Source organism: Xenopus laevis, chromosome 1L (genome assembly GCF_017654675.1).
Source record: "Xenopus laevis strain J_2021 chromosome 1L, Xenopus_laevis_v10.1, whole genome shotgun sequence".
In the NCBI taxonomy this organism is placed as follows: Eukaryota; Metazoa; Chordata; class Amphibia; order Anura; family Pipidae; genus Xenopus; species Xenopus laevis.
In genome coordinates, this window is record NC_054371.1 from 31,636,785 (window position 1) to 31,655,429 (window position 18,645).

Here is an 18,645-nt window from a genome sequence, read left to right on the forward strand (position 1 = left end):
TGCTTAAGTGCTAGCCATTTTTTGCACTAAAATTTAGTAGAGGTCTAGATGAGACTAAACCCAGTAGACTCATGATATACTGTATCAATTGTCAGCCACACTAACCATGCAGCTATCCAAATAGAAATATACTCCCTCTTCCATCTGGAGAACAAAGAAAAGATCACACACAAATCAGATTTAACACTTAACATGCATAGAACAAATATCAATAGCCCGTGACATCGCAAGGTTCATTTGAAGGGGTTAAAGGCATTTTGTTGTTAGAAAACCCGATATTTATGCACATAGATTCCAGCTAAAGATCATAATTCAATTTCCTTTTTTCTTCTTTGCATTATCTTGCCAGGATGCTTTTTTCCTGCGGTGATACCCTAGGTTGTGTAGCGTTTTATTAAACTATCTTTGACTTTGCTGCTTAGTAGTCAGGCGATTTTATAGGGACAATGAAAGGCCTGGAGCTCTATGTCTGGGGATGGAGGAAATATCAAAAACCAGCATTGTATTTATTGAATTTTTAATATTGCAGCTCGGAGCTGACTGCATCATCATGCCCCAAACTGAACATTAACTGAATGTACCCGACGCTTCAGCTGCACATTAGTTATCACTGATCAATTATTTATTTTATGAGCTTATTACATTTGTCTCAGTGCGGGACTTTCCACCATAGGGACACAGGCTCCTTTTTTAAAGGGGTGTTAAGAGACTTACCTCATCAGTTGGAACTGGAACTGATTTGCTGTCATGTATTATATATTTATAACAAATTAACTTAAATGCATCGAAAGAGTGAAATTTATTTTGGAAGATTTATTGCATTGGAAGTCAAGCGATGCTCAGATTTTATGAAAGCAAGTAGAAGAAGAAGAAAAAAAAAATACCATATATCATCATTTTAATTAATTTCCACAAATGCATAAGAACAATTATACTTGAGCAGTGTTGCATTTTTATGTCTCTAATATATCTTGTCGGTTTTATAGCAAGGGAGACAAAGAAACTCCAGAATATGAAAAACCATAAAAAAATCAAAACATATTTCTCGGCATACTGTAATCCTAGCAGGATCATTCTGTATTAGGCTGTTTCCTATTTTCTCTATAATAGACATATCCTGGCATTTGCAATTTCTTGTCAGAATGGCAATACATTACACCTAATAAAATCTCTATCATACTGACTTTTATGTCTGCTTTCACATAGTGCACAGAGTTAGAGCAATCGAGTGGAGTCCATGGATCACATGAAGGGGAGGCAAAGGAATTTGTTATTAAATTGTTAGAGCACCTTTAATAAGTAATATGGTCTTATTGTCTTGTCAGAACTGAGAAGGCAGATGTTATTTAGGAAAAAGGGAACCCTTACTTGATTACATAATTTAGTTTGGTTTAGTTAGTTTGGTTGGCTTTCTCCATGGCATCCTCAGGCCAATAGCTTTTCATTGGAAATACAAGTCCCTTGGTAGGTCAATCTAACCTTCTCAGAACTTCTCGTTTGAAGGTAAAATAACTTTTGAACTATCGATAGTTTACCATTAATGCCAGAATACATATAGTGATGGGTGAATCTGATCCGTTTCACTGAAAATACGCAAAATTTTAATTTGCCAAAATGCATTGGTCTATGTCCAGCAATTTGTTTTTTTGTCTTGCGACAATTTTTACATCCAATGGAGTCTATGGGTGTCATTTTCACTGCAAATATTCAGTGAAAAATTTCTCTCATCACTACATTGTGAAATGAAAGTGACCAGGAGTCAAGTAGTTCCTAGGAACAGTGTGTACAAGGCCATATAGTCATTTAGAGAGTGAAAAGCTGCTTAAATATTGCCTAAGGCCATTTTGGCTGAGGATTGGCTTCTGTAAAAACTAAGCTGTCACAAAGAATTAGAAAAACCCGATAAATGAGTATGAAAATACTTTGAACATAGAGCAATGACAAAGACACCTTTGAGAGTTCTTGCTCAAAAACAGCTGGTTGGCATTAGGCCGAAGACCCATTTATATTATGACCTTGTTATTTTAGGAGAAGCAACTTATGCTGTTAAATGAACATATAAAAACTTGCAATTGTTATAGCCACATAGTAAGATATAAGAATCAGCAACTCAATGCAACCCCTCCATATACTTAAGACAATTCATGCCTCTTGCCTCCATGCCATCACAATGTACTTCACCATATTTTGTAGGGTAGGCACTCAAAGAGCAGTCCTCTAGGCAGTAGTTGTAAAAACAGGTCTTTTATTGAGGTACAAGTGTGGATCACAGCCTTACACATTTCGTGTTCTCACTTCACTTAATCATAGGCTGTATAATTGGTCCATGAAAACATTTAGTTATAAAATATTATGCATAGTTATTCCTGATCCATATATAAAGTCCACTTAGATATTCTAGATGCAAGATGCCTTTTCTCCAAGTGCTGGAAAATAACAAGCTAAGCATTTCCTTAGATTGATCCCGCTACATTCTATTACCTTATTTACAGCCTAATTTTACTGTAGATCATTCCACAATACTGTCTGGTCTCACTTTAAGAGATTGAATTCTTACTGCATCACATTATTATTGATTGGTCTATATGGTATATTGCTGTAGCATTGATCTTTCAATGCAGATCATAACCTATTCGTGTGAGCCTACCTTCAAAGTTTTAAAAATCAGTCATCCATTGAGAACACATTTACCGATACCCGTTTTATGATGTCTGCATAAACTTGATGTTATGATTACTGCAAAGGGACACTTAATGTTTTATAATGATGGTATACAGCACCAATCATAATATCACCTTTCTTCAAAAAAAAAGGTGACTTTACAGGCCAAAATGCTTATGTGGGTTTTCTTTTTGTTTTGTGCTATTATTTTGTTTTATAGAGAAGAGTAAGTACATTTATTACGGGACCTTCATGATGATGATGATGCTAGTGGAGATTGTGTATTAATTATGACATAGATATATGTGTTCTAGTGGTTCTATAGTGCAGATTAAGAGAACAGAAGTAAAACTAGTGATGGACGAATTTCTCCTGTTTCGTTTCACCGGAAAATTCGAGAAACTTGAATTTTGCCGTCTGTGTCAGTTTTGCCGCCCATGCCAATTTGCGTCAATTTTGATGCTCACGTCAATTTTGACACCAGCATTAAAGTCAGTGGCTGTCCGAATAGTGTTGACATGCGTCTGTTTTGAAGCGAGCAACTTTTCCGACGCGCGTCCAAACTTTTTTGACGCGGGCGCATTTTCGCTGGAGTTTCACAAAAAAAGACAGCTTCACTGCCCTCACTGGGAACACTCTACCCCTTCTATCACTTTAACCTCACTACAGTATTTTCTGAACTGTAGGCTTCTCAGGTGAGTTTTTGTAAGAGCAAGCGACAACAAGGGAGTTTTGGCCCTGCATGGCATAAACCTGTTTTATAGAGGTTTAACGTTGAAATGTAGATTGTTGCCTCCTTCAATTCTTTAATCTACACCCTTATTCAATGTTGCCTTTTGTAGACCATGAAGGATGAATGGATTTTTTTTCAGACACAACTACATATCCTTATAAATATGAACAACTTAGACACATTCAAGTATCTTATATTATACAGTATGCGCAAAGCTAAAATTTATTGAAACAAAACAACCACCTTTTGTTATGGCTTATATTACACTCATATTATAATATGTTGTTTCAAAGGCACTGATTTAAATTTAAAATATACCAAGCTGCCAGAGTCCAGTTTTCACTGTTTGGATTGCCATATGACTTCCATGCCCATGCATAAATGTGTTGTCGTCTACTACTGCGTTATTTTGTTTTGCAGGAGACTGGAGCAAAATTCGATCAAGGTCATTCCTCCAGGAGCATTCTCACCATACAAGAAGTTGAGAAGAATGTAAGTTAGCAAAGATTTAAACCGAACGCTTTAATAGGGGTCATAGCTATCTGAACAAAAATACTGTTGAAAATGCTTTCACAGATGAGCGACTCCCAAATGCAGTCTCCTGGATGGAAAGATCAGAGGTCTTTGTTGTGTTGTTAATCATCTGTTACTCTGCTATATGATATATAATGCCATATTTAAAATTTATTAGACCAGCTTTTTTTTCTAATAACTCTAGTTTCAAAGCAGTTTTTTGGCAGAAATTTAGCTGAAATGAGTCAGGATCTTTTCCCAAACGGTACCGCACCTTTGTGTGCCCATTATAATATTTGTGCAATAAAAGAGTGATTATTTTACCACACCACTGAATAAACATAACAATGGCAGATAAAGAGAATAAACAGAGCGGAAACAATTCAAGTGTTACAGTTTAACTAGTTTGCTGGGCTATTTGCCTTTAAAGGGTATGTTTCACATAAATCCTTTAGGCTCTATTGACTTTAAAATATACAGAATTTCTTTCAGCCGCTACTTATTTTGGCTTGTATATTAAATGAAATATTTCCATTTCTGTAGATAGATAGAAGCTTTTCTATTCATCTCTATAAAATAAAACACCTACCCACCTTCGATTATGTCAGAAAAGATGATTAAAAACTGCCACGTATTTAAGTAGATTATGTTGTTTCAGCTGGGGTGTAATAGCCCACTTGCCCCAATACAAATTTCTTTAGGTTATGTAAATCTGTCATGGTGGCTGAAAAAAAATAAAACATTTTTAGTTTTTCTTATTTGAAATAACTTAAAAACCCCAAAACTTAAAAGTCTGCCTATTTGATAAAAGCTTGAATTTCAAAATGTCGATCCCATAAAAAATTAAAAAAATGAAAGAATGCAGTGAAATCAAATTCTACATTATTTTTCAATGAGTATGCCAAATTTTGAATTCATCTAAAAAAGTCAAATTGATACATAATTCGAATTTTGCTAATAAAACTCCCATTGACTTGTACATGAACCAGTTTTTGGAAACCAAATTTTTATTTTCACTTGTTTTGCAAATTTTTTAAATTTTAGTTTCAGAAACTTGAATTTGGAATAGAAATTAAATATTTGGCTTTTATTCGGGAAATGAGGAGCTTTTTAAATATAACCAGTTAAAGGTGCTGTACTATTTCTGAGTAAAATGTGATTTACTGATAGGTCTAATTAATTTTGCCTAGACAATGTACTAGAGCTAACTGTCTTTTAAAATAATCACCTCTAGCACAAATGAAGAGACAAAAAGTGCAGAGCAAAAGATACTGACTAATTTGATTGTTTCAGAAAGTGCAGAATTTTGAATCAACTTTATCTAAAAAAAAATCTTATTCTAAAGAGATAGATTTTCCCCTTTAAACTATATTAGCCAGTGCTTTGAGCAATAAAAAAGACCAAGTAAACATATGATTCCACTATCTAAATGGTTGAAGTGTAACATGACTGAAAATGTACCGTGGCTCCAGAATTATAAGCAAAATAGTAGCAAATTATGCCAAAAGGCAGAAGTTCATATTAGCGTGTCTGAAATACTCATGAGCTATGATCAAGTGAAATATAGCTGCATATTTTTTTCATGTATTTGAATCTAGCCACCCTTGAGGGGAAGCAGAAATGTCTGGAAAAAAATCTCATAGAAATAGCACACAAATTATTAATGCCTATAAGAGATTTCTCACATGCAGCACAAAAATGTGAACAAGTGATTATTCATTTAGTTAAGTTAGCCTTAATTTTTATCTTTGCCCCCGCTCTTCTTGCCAGGAATTCTGTACAATGCTATCATAAAATAAAAGCTGACCACACATATCTTTCCGTTAGATTTGCCTTTATGTTAAGAGCTTATTGGTGAGACTTTCCTTTTCACAGCAGAGTTGAATTTGATATTCTATTTCATTTCAGTGAGAAAAAAAAGAAGGTTTAGCTGTTCAACCATAATTCCATTTTCTATCAAATTACAGCCCTCCACATTTTCAGCTACTTTTAAGATGAATATAACATGGTCCTAAAACTGTTTCTAATTTCAGTGATTTAAGCAACAACCAGATTTCGGAAATAGCCGCAGATGCTTTCCAAGGCCTGCGTTCACTCAACTCCCTGTAAGTATGAATGCTTCTCAGAAGAGAGTCAAAATTCCAAGTTTATGTTGCTTGACATCATTCTGACTTCTCTGGCTTGCTATAAAATTCTTCCAGACCTGTAACAACATATCCTCTATTGAGTATAAAACAAGGCCTGTCAGTGACATGAAAATAAAAAATGGAATATCTCCTTTACTTTTGGCTGCAGATGACACCCAATGCTTATAAATCAATTTTAAAGAATATCTGGAATATAAATCTAGTATATTCATGTTACATGCAAACAAATAAAGAGACTAAATTAACAGTCAACTAGGTTTTACAAAATTCACATTTATTGGGGGTGGAAAATGTCACTCATTTTATATCAAGAACAAGTCCTCGCTTATATCGGAAAGAGAAAACCTGCAGTGGTTTTAAAAATTGTCCTGCAAATAAGGAGGTAAAGAAGTAAGGAAGTAAAGAAGGCTGCCAATGTTTATAATATAGAGCAAAGGGTTTGCAAACAGAGGGGCTGAATCATACAAGTTTTTTCCCAAATCATTTGCTTTTTTGGGGGGTTTTTCCTGAAAAGCCCTATTTTTTTTTGGATTCTTGCCCAAAAAGTCAGAAATAGTTGTATTTTTGGGCAAATTCCAGCGCAGACCACAGAAACTTCCAAATAGGACAGGGACCTCTCCCAACAACCTCAATAGGTCTGAGATGCCGGATTTTTGAATTCAGACTTTTTCCATCCTCAGGGTATAATAAATCTAAAAAAATGTGAGCTTTTGGCATTCGGACTTTAATAAATAATCTCCTAAATGTATTAGTGAAAAAGGGATGGTAAAGCATTCATTACAATTTGGGTGCACGCCTTTTAAATCATTAACAACTGAATGATTTCCTAAAAATCTATACTCTTTTGTTTCTTCGTGATTGTGTTGAGCACTGACTAAGTCATTTGTAAGACTAGAGTTGGCAGTTATTAATATAGTAGGACCAAGTGATGGTTATAGTTACCAGTCCCACAACTAGCGTGAGTCACTTAGACAAATTAGTATGCATTAGTAAGCTCTTACTTTCATAGACACTGATAGATGGAGCTCCATGAGGGCATATATCAAGGTTTTTGTTTAATACGCAAAAAGTCTTCATTATATATGTATATATGCTGTTGCTATTTATAATTGTCAAAGTCTATAAAAAGAGGTAAAAAAAATATCCTATTCAAGAATTAACGATAATATAACTTTACCGAAAATTCATAGTCGTTTCTATGTAGCTCTAAATGTAGTATTGGTCCTTCAGGATGCAATTTGGGAATTCTGACTTCTGTGTTTAATCCTCGTTCTTACAATAATATAATTGTCTCAGCAAGTCATGTGAATTTCCTTTGCTTTATTACAGTGTTCTCTATGGAAATAAAATCACAGAGCTCCCCAAAGGCGTATTTGAAGGACTGTTCTCATTACAGTTACTGTGAGTATTTTCTAAAGCAGTTTCTGATTTTTTATATATTTTAACCAAAAATAAGACTGAAAATATCATATGCATAATACTTTGACGTTACTTTTTTAAATCTTTAAAAGAAATCACAACTTATATTACAATTTTCATCTAGGGGCAGATTTATCAAGGGTTGAATTTCGAAGTAACAAATACTTCGAAATTCGACCATCGAATTGAAATACCGAATATCGAAGTCAAAGTATTTTTCACCAAATTTCGCCATCGAACGATCAAAGTAAAATCGTTCGATCGGTTCGATAGGGATGTAGCGGACTGTTCGCCGGCGAACTAGTTCGCGCGAACTTCGACTGTTCGCGTCCGCCGAATGTTCGCGAACGTCGCGCGACGTTCGCGTCAAAAATCGTTCGACCATTCGATTCCTTCGACCGCTAAAATCGAAGGATTTTCGTTCGAATCGAACGATCGAAGCCATTGGATTGAATGAAATCATTCGATCGAATGGCTTCGATCGTTCGATTCGAACGAAAATCCTTCGATCGAACGATTAAAATCCTTCGATCGTTCGAATCGAACGATTTTCGGATGTTCGAAGTTCGCGAACTGTTCGCGAACTGTTCGCGAACTCTTCGCATTTTTTGCCGGTGTTCGCGAACGGCATTCGCAAACAAATAAACGGCAGTTCGCTACATCCCTATCGAACGATTAAATCGTTCGAATCAAACGATTCGATCGATTTTAGCCTACGGTCGAACCATCTTACTTCGGTGTGTGAAGACTTAGAAAATGGTTGTAGAAGGTCTCCATAGGCTAACATAGCACTTTGACAGGTTTAATTTGGCGAAGTATTGAAGTCGAAGTTTTTTTAAAGAGACAGTACTTTGATTATCGAATGGTCGAATATTTGAACGATTTTTACTTTGAGTCAAAGTAAATTTGAAGTCGTAGTATCCTATTCGATGGTCGAAGTATCCCAAAAATTACTTCGAATTTTTTTACTTCGAAAATTCCTTCGAATTCACTTCGACCCTTGATAAATCTGCCCCCTAATGTGTCCCTAAGTCTCCTAAGATACAATTTACATGAATTATATAAGACATACTAATAAACTGTGTTAGTGTTATGGCATAACCGCCCCTGGGGGTTTAGGCTAGAAAACTGCCAGTGACCTTCATCAATCACTAAATGTGCCATTAAGTCTGTCTGGGGTAAATGTTATTCAGTCACTAAAGGGTATAGCGTAAGATCTATATATATATAGGTACAGAAAAGTTATTCACCCCTAACAGGTTGATGTGATGTGAATCACCACCATCAGCATCTAAATTAAAGAAAGAAATCCACATGCACCTATTTTATATAATATAAATGTTGTCTGTTCATAAATCCAAGCTAGGTCTGGACTGAAGGACATAGAGCACAATACAGAGTGCTCATGAAAGTTAATATTGTATTGATGGACAGATATTTATTAATGCACCCATTACATAAGGCAAAGAAACCATTTTCGGTGTAATAGTGAAATTATTTTCATCATTTCAAGTAGAAAATGTCATGATCAACCAGCGCTAATATAAGTATTTCTAGAGCTCAGCAAAACTCTTTTTTTTGGGACAGTCCATGTTAGCTTTAGGAACAAAGCTTTTGTCATTCATGGTGGAAATTGAAAGAAACTGAGCCAACTTTGTCTAATTCATATTATCATTGGTTCAACAGACTACTCAATGCCAACAAGATTAATTGTTTACGTGTAGACTCCTTCCAAGATCTGCACAACCTGAACCTTCTATCTCTGTATGACAACAAACTCCAAACCATCGCCAAAGGCACATTCTCCCCACTCCGTGCGATCCAGACGCTGTAAGTATCTTTGTGTTGTTTTGAAGGCAAATATATGTATATGGAGGGCTGTGAGGGGATGTTGTTGTTTAAGGTAATGCATTTCTTTTTTTGTATTAACGCTGAAAAATGTCAGGTCAATTGCGAATAACATTCTTAAAAAAAAATTTCCTTTCACTTTGAAAGGCATTTGGCTCAGAACCCGTTTATCTGTGACTGCCATCTGAAGTGGCTGGCGGATTATCTCCATACAAACCCTATTGAGACCAGTGGTGCCCGCTGCACCAGCCCCCGCCGACTGGCAAACAAAAGGATTGGGCAGATCAAAAGCAAGAAATTCCGCTGCTCAGGTAATTTGCTTAGTTCAGCTGCAGTATTTTTTTTCTTATTTGCTTGCCAAACCCAGTGGTAATAGAAGGCTCAGCAAGGGCAGCTGGCTCTTTCCTGAATCATAGGAGCCTTCTTTGTTGGGTCTGAGAAAAAAGTAAAAAAAAATCCAGGCATGCAGACTGTTTAATCATGCAGTATTAAAGGGGAAATGCTTTGAAAAAACCAACATATTTGTGTGTTTAAATCTCATGCCCCGTCTGAGACCTACACTGGGTTCATACTTGAAAACAAAATAAAAATCAATAGGAAAAAAGAACCCAACTATTGCTTAAATCACTTCAGAAAGTGTAAAGTGCTTAGCATTTGCTGAACTATATCAGGAGCTGAAATTGAATACAATGTAATAATAAAACATTTTTGAAACGGTGACTAAAGCCGCCCAGACAGTTGATTCTATTAATAATAAATGTGTGACTGGGCTGCTGTACTCTCTAGCACTTTCAGCAGCCCTTTGACAGAAAAGATAAATCTCTACAAGTATCAGCCTGGCTTCCTTGCCCCCCCCCCCCCTTGTGCTGACATTGGCATTGAACACAGCAGTGCATGTTTGTAAGGGCTTACTATGGAGACTTAGCAGGGCAAAGCATATTATGTGCTACTAGCTTTTCCAAAAAAATATTATTATTGAAACACAATTTTCCCTTTAATATATTAACAATATTCATATTATGATTCATATTATGGTATATAAGAATGCAGTTTAAACTTTGTATACATGGATTATCACTGTTAGCAGTTTTCTTTTCCTGGAGACACAAGGGTTAAACAATTGAGTGACAATAATAATGTGGTAATGTGTATTTCTTTTTTTTATCAATTCTTTATTTAATATTTTTCAGTATATAAGATTAGGGAAAGGGATACAGAAAAAAGAAAAAAAGGAGGGGGGAAGGGAGAGGGGTGGGTGGGATGATCCATTATCCACATTCAATACAATATTTACCTCTTATACAAGACAAGTTTGAGAAGAAACAGATATTATGTATATTAGTATTTAGCTTTAGTATAATCTACCCATGGATGCCATATTGCCCAATATTTATTACTTTGATTATGTGAAATTGCCGTCATTTCTTCCATCTGTCTAACTTCCTCTACCCTTATTAACCAGTCTTTAGTAATGTGTATTTCTAAGCTGTTGACTTCCTCTTCATGCGGCCCCCTGTATTGAGTCTTCACTGTATGGCAAGCAGCTGTTGCAGGTGTCGATGAGCTTTTATTACCTGTTTAGACTGGGCTTTAAACACAAGCAGAGAGCTGTTAATTGTCTGTGTCCCATATCAATTTGTAACCAGATGTAGTTATTGCTGTACCACCACTGCTGCTGAAGAATTAATTTCTTTCTTTTTTTTTTTTTACTTAACAAATGTTTATTTATAATCCCCTGGGCCAGCTTGCAATACATTTTAAACCTGTGCAACTGCATGATTCTCTAACAATGCTCATACCTTCTATCTATACCCTTGCCAGAATTAAGATGCATCTTTCTATTCTCTCCTTTCATTTTTTTTTCACATATTTAGCCCAAGAGCAATATTTCATTCCAGGTAGGTTCTGATATGTACCAGGGCCCTACACCAACCAACCAGCCTCTACCCACCAAACCACATTGTGACAATTCTCCTGGAAGTCTATGCATGTATACAGTAAACTATCTCCCTGCACGTGGACTCATTTTTCCTAAAAATCTGCATTCCTATCGTGTGACCCTCCAGCTGTTGTTAATCTACAATTCCCAATATCCTTCAACAGCTTTCAAGGGTAATAGATCAGTCATGGCTTGAGGGCCACAGAGTAGACCTCTTAAACGAAAACCTCCACAGTAAAAAAAAGTCTTAAACCCAACCCTTCCATAATGAAAAATGTTCTCTTTATAGTTACTTATTTTATATTTTGGAAAAAAGCAAATCTGCACATTCTGTACGAGTGGTATTTGCTTTTTTAATTTAATATATACTTGTAGATACTATCAGATATACAGGAATACATAACATCCCCGTATTAACTTATAAAATGTTTAAGTGGACTTTTGGGTTATTCAGCAGCTTAGGCTAGGTTTATCTAGGATCACTTCAGTAAGCTACAACAGCCCATGACAACTCAATTGGAAATTGGATTTATATCATAATTTACATACATTTTCTATTTCTAGATGTTTGTTGATTATTAGCAGTTTCACACTAGGCTTTTGGATCAGCAGCTCTATCCAAAAGTCAGAGAGACAGGCATAGTGCATAGACAGTTAGAATTGCTGAGACTCTGACCTTCAGAGAGTTATTGAGCTGAAAAGCCTGATAGTAGTCTAAAACTGTCTATCACATTTAAAGAAAATAAATATATATTGGACCACCTTGAGTAGGTTTACATTCATTGATTTATTGGTTTCGATTGATTTAAGTGACTTGTCCAAGGCTGCCCAAGGTCTCAAAAACCAAAACCCAATGACATACCCTTTGAATTATGAACATACACCCCCTAGAACACAAATTACTCTCGTGTGTTTTTCCCGAAATATATAGAGTATTAGTCCAGAACCACTCCTCTTTTGCCTGTCACAGAGTCTACATGGCTTAACAAAATACAATTTAATAGCTATTACTGGTACAATGTGTGTGTTCCCTCAATAGTTTTCTTTCCTCTTATCCTTAACTGATGCCTCCATTTTATTTCACCACATTCTTAAATGTTTGTTTATTTTTGCATGAAATTGACTTGTTGCTGTTGACTGTTTTGCCACTTAATTGCGACACTGTAAAAATGTTGAATTTAATTATTGTCTAAGTTTATCTAGTTGAAACACACTATTCTGCCGAGTCTGCATTTTGGCTGATGCACATAGAGCTTTTGGATTGGCTTGTTTGCCAAAACAAGGAAACAGAAATGGCGACACGATAACCTACATATTCTCAATGGGAAGGGCCCAGCTTATGGCCTGTGTTTTTTGCATTATCTTGTGATAATGACTGATATGAGCCATAAATTGATCTGCAAATGTGCATTTCAGTGGTAACTGAATCTCAGATATTTTAAAATAAAATTGTCAGGTCCACAGAAACTGCCAAATAAATACAAATAGAATGTTGATGTAATTAGGAGAAGGACAACATTTGTATTCCATTGTAGTATCTGGAAAAACAATGACTGAAAGTCATCATAATTCTCTAGTCATAATCAGACAGGTTAGAAGCTTTAAATGATTCAAGGAGACAAAAATCTTGGTTTTTCAAGGTTCCAAGGAGCACAGACCCTTCACCCTGGGGAAAGAGAAGCAGCCTATATATTATCCTGTTGAAGAACAGAGAGGCTGTAGCTTAAGAAAAGAGAAGCCCAGTGTCTTTATACAAGTTGATTTGGGACTGATTTTGAGGGTTTTTTTTGCTCTTTAGATCTGAGCATATGTTCACATTCCATTAATACTGGCATCTTTTTTTGCAAGCTCAGTGGAGTTTAGGCTCTTCAAATTCTTTTTGGCATTTAAAAGGAAACTAACTTTACGAAGGTTTTTGCAAAGGCATCTTTACAAACCTAAAATAGTTCCAGATGGTGTCTAATGCACATGGCTCCAGCAAGATATTAATTAATTCCTAGAACAAATTTAAATATAATAAATCCTATTTTTTTTTATTTACATCACTCCAGTAAAACTCTTTCTAGCTTCCAGAAAAGCCATGACTAAGTTGGCAGAACAGCTTAATCATCATTATTTTTCAGCATTGGTTCTGTTTTAGGAATGGAGAACTGTTGTTAGCGGGTTGACATTTAGGAGGACTATGAGGACTCAGCCCTATATCCCTGCAAGTTCACTTGTTATATAAGGAGGTATCCCAACTACTGCACCCAAGATAAACTATGTTCAATGTCATTCTTACTTTCTGCAGTGTTCCTATGCAAGTTTGCTAGCTTTATAAGAGATATCAATAATCAGTGCAAATGGCCACACACTATAAGATTTGTTGATATCCAACTGGTTTGTGTGTGAGTTGAATACTGCATAGGCTTCACTGATCTGACCCCAGTCTATTCTGAGTTGGCCAATAACCTCATACCCTTATAACTATGGTTGAAATGACAACCTTATCTTCCATTTTGAAATAACAACCATTGTGCAGCTGTTCCACTCATTGAGAAATGTAAACCTTGGGCCCAGCAAGGCGCCTTTGCTAAGTAATACTGAGTTAACCCCTATTAATATAGACTCTAGCACTAGACTCTTATGGTGTGTTAAAACTTTTTGATGTAAATACTCAAAAATTAAAGGTCTTTTAATGTCAAAGCTATGCAAGCAGTCAATGCTTCCAGCCCCAATTCCACGTCTTCTGAGAGATTTAATGGAAGCAGTCATGGCTGCATTCACTAATACAAATAAACACAAACATCAAGACAAGACTCTCAACGGAGAATAACCTATGCCAATATGTAAAAACATCTACTAAAATAAATAAAGTAAATGTGAGGCAATGACTTACATTATGGTTTAATCTAGGCAAAGGCTCTAAATGTCACCTTCCTTTTGAGACCTTTTTCAAGGATCTTTAGTTACTAATGTTTCTAGTGCTTCCCAGGAAACCAATCAACTGGGTTGTGGTCACTACTATGTATGTATTTATTTGTAACGGGCAATACTGTCTCTCTTTCCTCTTTGATCACTTTTACCTTTTCAGGAATTCATCATTTGGGCTGTAAGTAATATCATTCTAGAACCTAAACCCTATCCTCTGCCATCCCTAATACACCTTCTTTCCATCTGTGTTACAGTATTTCTGGCTTAAGCCAAAGAAAAAAAGTTGCTTCCAGTGCCTTATCCATTAAAGCATCAGTTCTGCTACTTCCCTCTAAAGATATTTTGTAAAGTTTTGTCTCTATTTCCATTCTTTGTAAATGAAGAACCTGGGATTTAGATGTTTTCTATATATTGTGCTGCATAATAATAAACCTATTTCAGCAGCTAATCATCACCAGCTAATGTTGAGTGCAATGTACAAAACACTGGTGGTAGCTTAAAAAGCCTCAGAAAAATTACAGACTATATTATACTATGCCTTGATGTGGAACTGGTGTTTTAACCATAAACTCTCCTTGTGTTTAAATGTTGTAGAACTAAAAAGAAAAAAACTATTTTTTCAGTGTTATCTCGTTTTCCTGCTTTCTCTGCCCTTTTAATACTGTTGCTATGGCAGTATACATTCTGGAAAAAAAGAATGCCCTGCTGCATACCGGTATTAAACATCCACAGACTCCGCAGTTTTCACCTCTTCCTCCTTTTCCCTTTTTTTGGCCCTATGGATGCACTATTGGTAACAAGGCGAGATTTTCTGTTGTGCTTGATCTAACCATGTGGTTGTGAGGTATGAGTAAAACATGGTTCTGTCAAGCACCATGGAACGTCACGCAGCTTTCTACAGCATGGCAAGCTGCTGAGGCTTGGGCAATTCTGATATACATAGCCTGAGGGAATATCAGCAGTTAGCATTGCAATGTACTGCCAGTCCTTCTGACGCCAATGGAAGTCAGAAAAGTGTGTAGGTCTTTCTACATCTACACACTCATTGGTATTTAAAATGTGTGGTCCTTAAGATGTTATGAAATGTCAGCCTCAGCATCCTCAGCTGACCAATTACTGTAGATCACAAAGGCTGATGGGTAGCAGGTTAGACATTTTGAATTTCTGATTTGGGTTGAGATAAATTGCCTTTTACCTGATGGTAATATGATTAATATTTACTACGTTGAGTATCATCGTGTAAAAAAAGCCACCAGCCAAAGGGAATCTGCTTTTATTTCTTACAAAAATGGATATGAAGATCCAGCATTATTTTATTCCATTATCTATAAAGAAAAAAATTTGTTTACTATTCCTTAGGGATTGAGGAGTTCAGCAGAAGTACAGCTGTGAAAAGCTTGAGTGTGTTATTGTCAAGTTGGTCTTGTCTTATACCTGTGTTCTTTCCCCCAACAAGTTAAGAGTCATATCCAAAACAGGGATGTCCAACATGCATCACTTTTGCTGGTATAATATAGCAATTCCCACCACCACAGTCAGCCATCTGTTGCCTCGTGATAAGGGAGGGATGCTGCGCTATATTAGCCGTAGCGATGCTGATAAAACATCCTTGATATAAAACTTGTTTTGAATCCAAACCTTTATGTCTGTCTCAGTGGAATGTTCCAAATGTTTCTCACATTTTCAGCTTGACGGTCATGGTTCTTCCCTCAAGTTCTACATGAGTGTTTAAAACTGTTCATCTCACCACTAAAGGTTGTATGACAGTCGTTTACCTTGAATGTTCAACAGGCACAGAAGACTACCGATCCAAGCTCAGTGGAGACTGCTTTGCAGACTTGGCCTGCCCAGAAAAATGTCGCTGCGAAGGAACCACTGTGGACTGTTCCAACCAAAAACTCACAAAAATCCCCGACCATATTCCCCAGTACACAGCTGAGCTGTAAGTAATGCCTCATTTTTAGTCTGGCTGCTGGACAGAAAATAGATAGAACGATGATAAAATGCAAAATTTAAATATGAAATATTTGTATTTGGTCTTATTAAACCACATATAGAACAATATCATAACAGCCAAATTGACATATTTTGCAACATTAACATTTTCTTTTCTTTTTCAATCAATAATAATATAGATGATTTATATCTACTGGACTAGTTTTTAAAACAGTGTGTCGTACTGATACACACTTAGTTAATGAAATATATTCTGAAATTGGTCTGTAGTAATCTCATATACCACCATGGAGAGGTTCCATGGTGTTATATTGTGGGTATAAAAGGAAATTAAATATAAATAATGTCCTTCACAATTGTCAACAGTGAGAATAACAGACTTGGAAAACCTTTGGGGAAGTCCAGAACAAAAATATCTGCTCAAACTGGTTCATAGTACCACAATATATCATCTTATAGTTTTCTTTTGTTTCTTTTCACTTTTCCATATAGGCGCCTCAACAACAATGAATTCACAGTTTTGGAGGCAACTGGCATCTTCAAGAAACTTCCCCAGCTTAGGAAAATGTAAGAAGCTATTAGCACTTTTAGTGTATACCTTACAATAACCTCAATATGTTTCACTTCCATTCCACTACACCTAGATAAGTTTTGAAGATCACCACTTTAATTACTAAACCCTTTCATATTATATTGTATTATCCAACTCCTGACTCATAAATCTGCACATGGTCAGAGACTGTCAGCAAAAGTCCCACAATAGAGAAATAGGTGGATATAAATTGACAATTAGAGGCGCATTTATCAAAGGACAGATTTCGAATTCATGTGAGTTTTTTTAAAACTCCCATAAACTCCCATGAACTCGAAAATCAAAATTTATTATAAAAATCAAATTTTCAAAACTCGGGTGAATAAGATAGACCCAAAAACTTGAATCGAATTTCAATCTAATTCAATTCAAATTTCAAAAAACTCAATTCGACATAAACAGCAATTTGGCAGATTTAGGTGGCAAATAGTTGAATTTGAGTTCTTAAAGGGCCAGAGTATGATAAATCTCAAAAATCTTTTTTTTTTTTTTAAAAAACTCTAATTAAATTTGAATAACTCACTAGTTGAATTTGACAGTTTTGTCCATAAAAAAACTTGAAAATTAGAATTTCAAATTCTTAATTCAATTCTTGATAAATCTGCCCCTTAATGTGAGAAATGGGTCTGATATAAAACTGGCCACCAGCTTGATGTTTATAACACTTAACTGGTCACTTATGTCCAGGCATATGTACATGGATAGAATTTTGAAAAGTTTTATACAGAATATGCTTGTAAAGTGTAGCGAACAGATGACTGGTTTAGCAGTAAAACAGTTTGAATCACAGAAGCCTTTGCAGCTTGCAGAAGTGAGTGACTTTCTCTATTCCCCAACCCAAGCTCCTCTTCTAGCACATTGTTTTATGCTGCTGACTTCCTGCGTCATTAATCCTACATTCAAAAAATATGAGAATTAAATTATTAATAAAACAACCCAGTGCATCATCCGTCCTAGTTCAGTCCGCAATTCATTTAACAAAACTTAGTGTTGCGTGTAAAGTTCCAGGTAAAGCATATTTTACAATTATCTGTTTACAATTAGCTGTCCTTCCATGACTTTCTAAAGTACATTACATGCACACTCACTAAGCAGATCTTGAATTGTAGTATAATGTTTATTAGAAAAATAAATAAATCCATTATTTCAAACCAAAAGTGCTTCTTTAATTCAAAAGAATCATGCCAAAAAGCCTTTGAAATAAACCATAACAAAAGCTTTGCCATCTTTTCGCATCAAAACTCAAGGTCAAGAAATCCATACTGTGTATTTGCCTTGTTCGCTGCAGGTGGCATATTGTAAATGAATGTTTGCGTAAATGTAATTATCCTGGCCCTCAAAGCGAGAAAAAGTTAGATTGAGCATACTTCAACTTATTTATAGGGTGCAAATCCATCATAGTCACTCACTCGGCTGATTTACTGTGAAACTCAGTCTTTTCCGTTTAGTTGTGATTTCCCAGCTGGACAAAGGTTTGTTTTATGAGCTGACAGCTCGGGTCAACAGTGTTGGATATGACTGTTCTGTAAAGCGAAAATACGGCCAGCTTGTTTAGTGTTTAGCTGCATATCATAAAACCAGATTACCTTCTTTTTTTATTGAATTAACCTTTGACTTTATACTTCATAAACTATTGCACGTATCCAGGATTGTTGGGGTGAGAAAGAACTGACCCTGGTATTTTAAGAGCACAGATTCAATTAATTAAGAATACCGCACTACAGTCATTTTGTCTCAAGGTCATCTCAGCATTTTTATGTTTACGCAAGCATATTTTAATACTGGTAAAGATATGATAGTTATCTATAGCAGCGCTCATTTTCCAAGGCGCTACATTGGTACTGGTGCATAAATCTAACCCCCAACTCTTTCGTTTTTAAAAGGCCGCACACAAAAAATACTCAAAGTTGAGTGTTGAAGCCAT

General features: G+C 35.8%; 1 protein-coding gene across 17 annotated transcripts in view; it reads left to right on the forward strand.

The window, feature by feature from the left end:
* LOC108698051 (slit homolog 2 protein) overlaps positions 1 to 18,645 on the forward strand; it is a 198,125-nt gene that overhangs the window by 144,712 nt on the left and 34,768 nt on the right. For 7 of the 17 annotated variants that reach the window (XM_041588212.1, XM_041588218.1, XM_041588216.1 and 4 more), the window contains 9 exons: positions 3,815 to 3,886; positions 5,941 to 6,012; positions 7,384 to 7,455; positions 9,160 to 9,303; positions 9,469 to 9,632; positions 11,196 to 11,219; positions 14,334 to 14,351; positions 15,965 to 16,115; positions 16,622 to 16,696. In XM_041588212.1, coding sequence (XP_041444146.1) covers positions 3,815 to 3,886; positions 5,941 to 6,012; positions 7,384 to 7,455; positions 9,160 to 9,303; positions 9,469 to 9,632; positions 11,196 to 11,219; positions 14,334 to 14,351; positions 15,965 to 16,115; positions 16,622 to 16,696 — 792 coding nt within the window. The remainder of the gene's footprint in view (positions 1 to 3,814; positions 3,887 to 5,940; positions 6,013 to 7,383; positions 7,456 to 9,159; positions 9,304 to 9,468; positions 9,633 to 11,195; positions 11,220 to 14,333; positions 14,352 to 15,964; positions 16,116 to 16,621; positions 16,697 to 18,645) is intronic. The other 10 variants (XM_041588217.1, XM_041588239.1, XM_041588236.1 and 7 more) reach the window with 2 other exon arrangements.